Raw genomic sequence first — 11,364 nt, forward strand, 5'->3', positions numbered from 1 at the left:
TGCCTTCCAGTCCATCCTCAAACATGTATCCAGCTCTTTTTAAAAAGGTGTATTTCAATGGTATTTATTGAATATCCAATGCTGGGTACCTATTCCATATATGTACTTTTCTGCAGGGAGGAAAACATTCTAACATATAGTTTTGCTTGTGGCTAGGCTTTAGTTTGTGATCACAGTCCAGTTTGTATCAGACTGGAGCCTATTCGGAGAACATAAAACATGTGGTTCAGACCAAATTTATGTTACATTTATCCCTCCACCATAATGCCTTGTGTCAGATCCAAACCTGGATTACAAAAACAGGATTCAGTCATGCCCTAACTTCTGTTCTGCTTCTCTTGTACTTTACCCCCCACAATAAACAACAAATGTTGTATTTAATTCAAACATCTGACAACAGTCTCTATCAGTGAAAAGAAACATTTCAAAAGCAGCTGTGGTTTGCTTTACACATGGAATGTTTATTAAGAATAAATCCATAATGATATAAATGTTTTTCAGCTACAGTTAGGGCATTTTGAAAAATTAAATGATCGATGCATGGAATTACACCGAGAAGTGTAATGAACACAAAATAACAGTACAGAGCATTTAAATTTCAAGTGTCTTTTTTTCCCAACACCAGTCGTTTATCACTTTTTAATTTCTGTCAATACTCCTATTTGCACTGTACACTTCCACCTGCCTATGCTTTTCTCAAGATAGAGTTATATGATAAATTATACCACATATAAATTTTCCAACACCAGTCGGACCTTGACACACATTACACACTTATTTTTGTTCTTGAGAAATCCATTCACACAGTGTGACTTTCGGAGTTCGTTAGCAGTACCCGCTGGAGAAATGCTTTAAAATAATTATATTAACGAATACAGGCAATATCCCAACAGTAGACCGCAGCTGCTGTGTCCAGAGAAACATCCCTGACCCTCAGCCAGTTATAGAGCGACTGGTGCAGCCTCAAGAGTCAGGCACTGAGGAACCAGATCTGCAGAGACACAAACAGGCTGCAAAGGGGAACGAGCAGTTAGGAAAGCATTACTCACTACCCAGGCTGTTCTTTTACTCACTGCCTACATGAATTTATTTATATGCTTCAAATCATTAAAACCGGCTAGTTTAATATTTGCTTGATTTCTGATCAATAGTTGTAACATTATATTTTAAATAATTTTTTTTAAACTTCCAGGGGTGCCAGCATCAAAGAAACAAACTTGCATTTATATAACGCCTTTCCCATCCTCATGAGGCTTTACAGCCAATGAATTACTATTGAAGTGTAATCACTGTTATGTAGGCAAACGCAACAGCCAATTTGTGCAGAGCAAGATCCCACAGCAGCATCCCTCTTCTATCTCCTTCTTTGGCTGGACATTTATTTCTTTGATTTTGCCTCTGTAAAACTCCTTGGGACCTTTCTCTATGTTAAAAAGATGCTATATAACTGCAAGTTGTCGTTGCTGACCTGGTGTGGGTAAATTTTTGTCTTCACTGCCTGGGCGGTGATCTGGAGGAGTGGAGAAGATCGCTCACTCAGTTTTTTATTTTATTGAAAACAATGGAACAAAAGTCTCACAGGTTCTATAGCAGGCATATGATTCGCTTCATCAGGTTACCACCCAGAAAGTGAAGATAAAAATTTATCCCATGGTGTTAGTTGAGGATAAATATTGGCCAGGACACCAAGAGAACTCTCCTGCTCTTCTTCAAATAGTGCCACAGGATCTTTTACATCCACCGAAGGGGGCAGACTGGGCCTTGGTTTAACATCTCATCCCAAAGACAGCACTTGCGACAATAAAGTACTCCCTCAGTACTGCACTGAATACGCTAAAGAAACTTTAAAAAGAAAAAAAATGCCTGGCTTCTTTATAGCTACTTCTCCCCATGATATGGGTTAATTGAAATCATCCATATAGTTTTAATGTTCTTTGCACTTTTTAATTTACACTATGGGTAAGTAGAGGTTTTTAATCACCATTCTCAATGATGTGTTATATTGTATAATATCGTAGTCACAATCAATGATACTATAACAGCCCTAAGCTGCAATAAATTGTAACTCCCCAAAATGCATTTTCTCTTCTTCACGTTGTTGGAGAAAAAATAGAAAATACCACCATAGAAATAATTATTTATTACATATAATAATATAATGGTGCAAAAAATGTGACTAAACATAAAAGATGACATTGCTGAGATATAGGCAGTGAGTAGGCTTGGTATTTAATAACGAAATGTTATGTTGGTGATGATTACAATGTTATGGGTGAAAGTCTTTCACCCTTGGACTGACTTTTTCAAAAAAAGATGCACATTGCACCCCACACAGTGACAGGCTCGGGAAATACTCACTTCATATTACAGCGGTGTTAGGACTATTAATGTAATGGCAATATAATAAAATATATACTTTGAAATCCTAAATTAAAAATAATTACATGAAATTACCAGGACCACTGGTTTAGGGTGACCACAAAAGTTAATTCTGTTTTTTTATTACAAGGGATTCCAAATTATTTACGAATGTTTTGGGGATCTGATTCAATCATTCTGTCCGTTTATAATTAAGGTTACAGGTTTATTACTAACTGGATCAGTCAAATTGGATTTTTACTGGTGTTATGGGGAAAATTGCATTTTGTGATTTCACCATTTGCCCCATGAAAGCTGCAAACCAACAGCCTCGATTATTACTTCTGTCTGTCTTCTCTTCCCTCATTTTCTATTTCTTACCTGTACTAGTGAATTTCACGTGGTGTAGCTCACAGTAAGTCAGGGGATACATTGTTTTATAACTACAGAAGCATTATATCATGTGATGCTCAATGTATCTTTATATAATGGACTGGTCATCTTATAAGCAAAAAGGAAATGCCTTGAGGAAAGCTATAAACTGCTAAAATCGGAACGGTGTTTAACATGTCCTGTCCCTTTAAGGTACCAAAGCGCAATGAGAGCAAAGCAAAAATTCTGTTCTTGTACCTGCTCAACTACTCCCTATGCGGAAGTGCTCCAAATAAGCACACTGAGGTCATTAGAGGCTAATTGCTATTAGTTCTTGTAGTTTGTCTCTGGATTGGCAGCTGTTTGTAAATCCTTGATATTTCGCCTTGGTGTTAGGTTATCAAGGTCACCAGAAACAAGAAAGAAATAACCAACTTGCTTTCCTGTTTTCAGTATTTTATTTTTAAAAGATTATTCCATTGTGATTGGTTGCTGTTTTATAGAATCATAGAAAGGATACAGCACGGAAGGAGGCCATTTGGCCCATCGAGTCCACGCCGACTTTATATTTGAGCCAGTCAGATATTACATACACTTTAAATGTGTGAATTTCCAGTGTGACACTGAGGTATGAAAGATGCACTACTGTGAAAAATAACAATCAGAAAGAGGAGTTAATTCCTCCCGTAACATCAAATTAATTTAGTTCAGTATTTCTACTGTGAGAGATAACCAATTAGAAAGCTCAGAAGTGAGCCTACACTGAACCAATTAGAAAGCTACCTGTGAAACTTCAGAAATACACGAGGTCAGTTAGCAACTGCGAAGAGAAAAAAAAGAGAGGCCCTGACAGTTCAGGGGCATATCCTTCATCAGAACACATCCAAAACATCATAACCTGTTGTTTCTCTTTACAGATACTGACAGAACTGTTCGTATTACATAGAATTTTACACAGCACAGAAACTGGCCATTCGGCCCAACTAGTCTATGCTGGTGTTTATGTTCCACATGACTCTCTTCCCATCTTACTTCATCTTATTTCCACCATTTTCTGTTTTTAATATAGATTTGCAGTTTTTCTTTTTAAATTTTACTTAAGATCTTTAGGATGGGCTGAAAACTCATTTCAAAATCTCCCCTCCATCAAGTCGAGGGATGGATTACTAAAATTTGACTTCATCATGTCACCAGAGTAACAGGTCAAACTTTTCAAGTTTTTCTTTGGTGGATTCTGCCAACTTCAGTGCAAAATACCTGATGTGATAACTTAGTGATGGTGGATGAGTAAGGAAATACACGGAAGCCAGTTATTTTGTTGGTGACACTGGAGGAGTTCAACAGCAACTGCAGAATAATTAGAAGGGTTAGGTCACAACCTGTGAGCTCCCAAATTAACACAGAAATTCTTAAGTATAAAGGAAAATGCTTTACAAAGAATAACTTCCCTATTCCGATCAGTTCTGTCTTTGAAAATGTAAGCACTTAACTCAAGCAATGGGCTGAACATTGATGTTTTCCAATGTAAATTAACCATGAATAAAAGCCAGCAATAAAATATCTGTTCAGCAAAACAGTAGCACAGCTGCAGAGTTTTCATACCTTTTTAGATTTAGTTTTTTTTTAAAACGGTACAGAGGAAGATGTTGAAAGGTGCAGCTATACCGCTACTATCTCATCAATAAGAATCAGCTCTGATGCTCATAAGTAGCAGTACATCTCAGGAATGGGGTGATGACTGAACAGAGGGAGACGATATTGAATTCCTACAGGATGCAATGGAATTTCAGTCCAGTGTAAAGTCATATTTTAAAAGTGCTTAGGTGCTGAATTTCCTGGGAACTTATACAAGATGGGGAAATTAGTTTGTTATGTTATGAGAGCCTGAAGTTTAACATTAAAAAGGCCGGGGAGCGAGCTCTGTGGATATAGGTCCAGGCACATGCCCATAGCTGCTTTGTGGGTGATCTTTGTGCGAGGTGCAATCAGTAGCATAACTCAAGTCTGCTGATCGATATTGGAACCTGTAGTATAACTTCACCCTACAGCTACATTATAGTAAAAGACCAATATGGATTGGGGCGCCTTTTCAGCGGTTAGGGTTCCTATTAACCGTAGGTTTACGAACAGGGTTAGGATTAATCAATAGGGTTAGGATTCGTTGTTGGAAAATCCGCGTAAGGATCGACAGATTTAGTCATTTTACCATTGGGATTAACGTTAACAGAAAGGCACCGTAACTTCTGTGAACCCCACTCAAAGGACAGTCTCGCTACATGTCAGCAGAAAAATTATTTCGCTATTAACGCTGGGGTAGAGTTCACAGCCTTGTTTTCAGATTGCGTTGAACAAAAACGGTGATGTTACCATCAGCACCCGGAGCACAGAAACTACAGATTCCTTCCGATAACATGCCAAATGGCAAGAGCAAAATATTCTTCCAGGTCTCCAGGTAGCTAGACAATTATTACAATGATGTGGAGATGCCGGTGATGGACTGGGGTGGACAAATGTAAGGAGTCTTACAACACCAGGTTATAGTCCAACAGCTATAACCTGGTGTTGTAAGACTCCTTACAATTATTACAATGAAAGATAAGCTTCTGAAATGAACGAGATTAATAGCGCGTTTTTTTGCTTTGCGAACAGTTTTGATGTGATTTTTTTGTACTGATTTAAAATATTGACAGAACGGAAGGCAGTATTCGTTTTGTAAAAATATACTGGTTTGTAATTTCCAGCTTGGATTCCACTCTAAGTATGTTACGAGCCAACTCGCGTTTCTGTTCAACAAATGTTAAAATAATTTTAAAATAAGAAAGATCGCTTTTCAAATTAGCCTCTTAACAGTGCTCGTAAAATGTAGCCTTTTATGTGGGTAACTTTCCAGCTGCGCGCAGTACAGTGTCCAGATGTCATTTATAGAATAGAAGACTTTTGAATGCTAAGCGAATCCACGTTTCAGAATTGTCTAGGAGAAGGGCTTCGCCAAAGCAAACTTCTACATTTATAGATTTCTCTGAATTAAATACAAAGCAAAAAAAGACAATCGGCCCAAATCAGCTCGATTACTTTTCTTAATGTACATTACAGTTCATGCAGATCTTAGCAAACGATTGGGAGGCTTGTATTGAATAACGTGAAGGAAAGTGCATCGATTGTGATATTTTCCCCCTTCTAGTCACCAGCCTCTTAGTGTCATTTCAAATTTGTATTCAGTAAGTATAAGAGTAGTTAAACCTCATCCATCTTCAGCAATCCCAACTGACATTATTGGGGTGGAAGAGGCAATTGCTCCCATTCCTCGTGTAAAATTCAGCACAGTGCAATTATGACACTCAGGGATTTAGGAAACAAACTAAATGTTGGGAGGTTTGGGTTTAGGAAGACTACTGTCATTTATTCAATTAGACAGACATACTTAAACCTGCACTCCTACTTGTTTGAGTATTGAGAAACAGGTTTGTTTTTCCAAAATTAGGTACGGCATTGTTTTCGGAGAAAGATGTCTACCACTTGTGCCTATCCTCACCCTAACTTTAAACCACGACTACTGTTTGTACTAGTCCTTGCCCTAACCCTAAATATAACCTTAAACCAACACTACGGTTTGTGCTATCCTTACCATGACTAACCCTTATCCAATGTGCTATCTTTACCATGACTAACCCTTATCCAATGTGCTATCTTTACCAAAACTAACCCTTATTCAACGTGCTATCTTTACCAAAACTAACCCTTATCCAATGTGCTATCCTTACCAAAACCAACCCTTATCCAATGTGCTATCCTTACCAAAACCAACCCTTATCCAATGTGCTATCCTTACCAAAACCAACCCTTATCCAATGTGCTATCCTTACCAAAACCAACCCTTATCCAATGTGCTATCCTTACCAAAACCAACCCTTATCCAACGTGCTATCCTTACCAAAACCAACCCTTATCCAACGTGCTATCTTTACCATAACTAACCATTATCCAATGCTGCCATTGAACTTTCCACCACTACTGATAATCCATAACCTGGGACGAATCCAAGCATGTTTCCGACTTACTATGACCACCTCTGATACAACCACTAGTTCTTACTCGAATGATAATCCTAAAATACCACTTACTTCTACTATGCCATACTCCACGTCTAAAACAACCATTAATGCTGTAACTTTCACGTGCCGCGAATCCCAGTGTAAATTACCCACTGGTCACTTGCTTACAAATTCACACAATAATTATAAGTCAGTAAGCGTAACAGCTGCTGACAAGCGGTGTAAATCAATCATAAAATTGAAAAAAAAAGTCTTACCGTTTAGTTGACCGAGCACAAACAGGTAAGGAAGTATCATCGCGGTGGGTGTGCGGGCCAGGAGCAGGGAGGGACGCTGCTGAGTTCGCATGTTGTCCACTTCACATCTCTTGGTCCTACTAATAAAGCCAGAGTCCAAGATCCGCGCAGGCGCCCATTCCAGGACCGACAGGAGCTGTGCTGAGCTGCAAGGTAACAAGGAGCTGGCACTTTATTACAAATGATATATGTAACCCGACTAATTTATAAACAACCCCCCAACACTAACCATTTAAAGATCAGCGTTAGTTGGGGGTACACTCTCTCTTTATATGAATCACGGGAAAAGGAGGGAGCGGACTGATTCGCCTCTGTTACTGAATGAAAAAGACAACGCTGCTTGGTACCAGGAGACTGCTAGGTAGCCAGTGCTGATAGTTTGCAGTTGACGATGCAAATAAGCCTGCGTTGCAAAATTGCAACACATTCATCTATGAACCACTTGAAATGCCCAGCTGCAGTCCTCAGGACAACGGCATCCTAACAACTGAGTGAACTGTCATCACATGAACGGGTTTACAAGGAATCTCAATCCGCAAGGTGTATTAAAACTCAGTTCATGATTATTGATTCGAATATCCTAGTAATGACGTGGCATTTTCTAAAGAAGGATTCAATAAATATTATATTTTGACACCAATTATAGTTTTAACACCAATTGTAACGTGTCCTTCAAATCGATCGAACTTTCCAGACTCAATTTCAAACCAATTGTGACATGTTAGGTGAAATTCTGTTTTGCTGACTGTTGTTGGAAATATTGAGTTTCCTTCCACACCGGTTGCACATCACTGGTCACTCCAGAAAGCAGATCCACTTTCCTCTAAGATTAGGCTTATTATATTACTGCCCAATATCTAGCTACGTATCGAGGGCCCTAACAATAAGACCCCTTGGGGGTAGGGCTACTGTAATCTTACATGTGCCCCACATTGTAAACCAACAAGTTGATTTAATTTACATGAAATACATCGATGAACAGGATATTATCGCAATGAGATTGACTTATTTCCTATTACTCCTCATAACATCAAAAATGATAAATCATGTAAGTGTTGTCTTTTATAAGGGGCCACCTTCACTTTACAAGTAAGTATCAATGACAATGTGGCTCTCAACTAGAAAGAGAGTTCAATGACTCCCATTCTGTTCCAAAACTATTGCTGACTTTTTTTTCACTCAGAGAGATAGGCAAAAGCTTAACATGCCCCTCCTCAGGTATCTGTGCTAAGGATTGATTGCCTCATTGAGCTGTCAATTAAAGCTATCCCCCATCCCCAATGTCAGTCATGGAAACTACATTGCCTTACCTTGCTCGGACTCCTGCTGTGCTCAATGAATGGAAACAGTTCTGACATTACCATCATCATCACCACTCAATCTTATTACTCTTATGGAGTATAGATTGTCTACTGTATCTCACCATTAAACTCAGTTTTAGTCAACCACTTTGAACTGATCCCACGTGTAGCCTGCTCTCTTTACTTCAGCATCCACAGTTTTATGCCAAACATTTTTTGTCCCGAGGATTGCAACAGGGCATGTCAAGTGGCTCATAGATGAATTTGTTGAAATTTTGCATCCTAGGCTTATTTGCATCATCAACTGCAAACTATCAGCACTGGTTACCTAGCAGTCTCCCGGTTCAGGACTGCGTTGTCTTTTTCATTCAGTAACAGAGGTGAAACAGTCCACTCCCTCCTTTTCCCATGATTCACAGAGAGATAGAGTGTTCCCCAACTAACACTGATCTCTAAATGGTTAGTGGTGGGAGGTTATTTTTAAGTTAGTCGGGTTCTCTCCATCCTTTGTTATAAAGTGCCAGTTTTTTTTCTTGAATTCCTTTTCAACAACTGTCTAGTGACACAGGTTTGGGGTTTTCGAAAGGTACGTCCAATCCAACCCAATTTTCTCCATCTTATTTGCAAATCTATTAATTCCTGTCCAATTTATTCCCACAGTTCCTCTCAATCATAATGGTCTCTGGCCAGCAAATGCCCAAGATTGTTATAAGAACATAAGAACATAAGAAATAGGAGCAGGAGTAGGCCAATCGGCCCTTCGAGCCTGCTCCGCCATTTAATAAGATCATGGCTGATCTGATCCTAACCTCAAATCTAAATTCATGTCCAATTTCCTGCCCGCTCCCCGTAACCCCTAATTCCCTTCACTTCTAGGAAACTGTCTATTTCTGCTTTGAATTTATTCAACGATGTAGCTTCCACAGCTTCCTGGGGCAGCAAATTCCACAGACCCACCACCCTCTGAGTGAAGAAGTTTCCCCTCATCTCAGTTTTGAAGGAGCAGCCCCTTATTCTAAGATTATGCCCCCTAGTTCTAGTTTCACCCAACCTTGGGAACATCCTCACCGCATCCACCCGATCAAGCCCCTTCACAATCTTATATGTTTCAATAAGATCGCCTCTCATTCTTCTGAACTCCAATGAGTAGAGTCCCAATCTACTCAACCTCTCCTCATATGTCCGCCCCCTCATCCCCGGGATTAACCGAGTGAACCTTCTTTGTACTGCCTCGAGAGCAAGTATGTCTTTTCTTAAGTATGAAGACCAAAACTGTATGCAGTATTCCAGGTGCGGTCTCACCAATACCTTATATAACTGCAGCAATACCTCCCTGTTTTTATATTCTATCCCCCTAGCGATAAATGCCGACATTCCGTTGGCCTTCTTGATCACCTGCTGCACCTGCATACTAACTTTTTGATTTTGTTGTACTGCAGTACTTTCCAGTCTCTTGTCATCAAGAAAATAACTTGCTCTCTGGTTTTTCCTGCCAAAGTGCATAACCTCACACTTTCCAATATTGTATTTCATCTGCCAAATCTCCACCCACTCACCCAGCCTGTCTATATCCCCCTGCAGGTTTTTTATGTCCTCCTCACTCTCTACTTTCCCTCCCATCTTTGTATCATCTGCAAACTTCGATATGTTGCACTCGGTCCCCTCCTCCAAATTGTTAATATAGATCGTAAAGAGTTGGGGACCCAGCACCGACCCCTGCGGAACACCACTGGCTACTGGTTGCCAGTCCGAGAATGAACCATTTATCCCAACTCTCTGCTTCCTGTTAGATAACCAATCCTCCACCCATGCCAGAATATTATCCCCAATCCAGTGATTCTTTATTTTGAGCAATAATCTTCTGTGTGGCACCTTGTCGAATGCCTTCTGGAAGTCCAAATACACTACGTCCACTGGTTTCCCTTTATCCACCCTGTACGTTATGTCCTCAAAGAACTCAAGCAAATTTGTCAGACATGACTTCCCCTTCGTAAAGCCATGCTGACTTTGTCCTATTAAATTATGTTTGTCCAAATGTTCTGCTACTGTCTCCTTAATAATAGACTCCAAAATTTTACCCACCACAGATGTTAGGCTAACTGGTCTATAATTTCCAGCCTTCTGTCTACTACCCTTTTTAAATAAGGGTGTTACATTAGCAGTTTTCCAATCTGCCGGGACCTTTGCCAAGTCCAGAGAATTTTGGAAAATTATTACCAAAGCATCCACAATCCCCACTGCCACTTCCCTCAAGACCCTAGGATGTAAGCCATCAGGTCCAGGGGATTTATCCGCCTTGAGTCCCATTAATTTACTGAGTACCAATTCCTTAGTGATTTTAATCAAATTTAGCTCCTCCCCCCCTAGAGCCCCCTGTTTGTCCAGTGTTGGGATATTCTTAGTGTCCTCTACCGTAAAGACTGAAACAAAATATTTGTTCAGCATTTTTGCCATCTCCATGTTTCCCACCATTAATTTCCTGGTCTCATCCTCTAAGGGACCTACGTTTGCCTTAGCCACCCTTTTTCTTTTTATGTAACGATAGAAACTCTTGCTATCTGTTTTTATATTTTTTGCTAATTTATTTTCATAATCTATCTTCCCTTTCTTAATCAATCCTTTAGTTACTTTTTGCTGTCTTTTGAAGACTTCCCAATCTTCTATCCTCCCACTAAGTTTGGCTACCATATATGTCCTTGTTTTTAGTCAGATACTATCCTTAATTTCTTTACTTAGCCACGGATGGCTGTCATTTCTTTTACACCCTTTTTTCCTCAGTGGAATATATTTGTTTTGAAAGTTGTAAAATAACTCCTTAAATGAACACCACTGCTAATGTACCGTCTTACCCCTTAATCTATTTTCCCAGTCCACTTTAATCAATTCTGCCCTCATACCATCATAGTCTCCTTTATTCAAGCTCAGTTGGTAGACATTTATTGACAAATGTGTGTAACTTGTTTGTCATGGACTTAATTTCTCTCC

General features: G+C 39.4%; 1 protein-coding gene across 1 annotated transcript in view; it reads right to left on the reverse strand.

Annotated features, from left to right (window-relative positions):
• The window catches only part of LOC137323169 (relaxin receptor 2-like), a 125,632-nt gene extending 118,857 nt beyond the window's left edge, over window positions 1-6,775 (reverse strand). The window contains exon 1 of the mRNA XM_067986678.1: window positions 6,706-6,775. Within this exon, the coding sequence (XP_067842779.1) occupies window positions 6,706-6,775 (70 nt within the window). The remainder of the gene's footprint in view (window positions 1-6,705) is intronic.
• Between the last annotated feature and the right edge of the window lie 4,589 nt (window positions 6,776-11,364).

Source organism: Heptranchias perlo, chromosome 6 (genome assembly GCF_035084215.1).
Source record: "Heptranchias perlo isolate sHepPer1 chromosome 6, sHepPer1.hap1, whole genome shotgun sequence".
In the NCBI taxonomy this organism is placed as follows: domain Eukaryota; kingdom Metazoa; phylum Chordata; class Chondrichthyes; order Hexanchiformes; family Hexanchidae; genus Heptranchias; species Heptranchias perlo.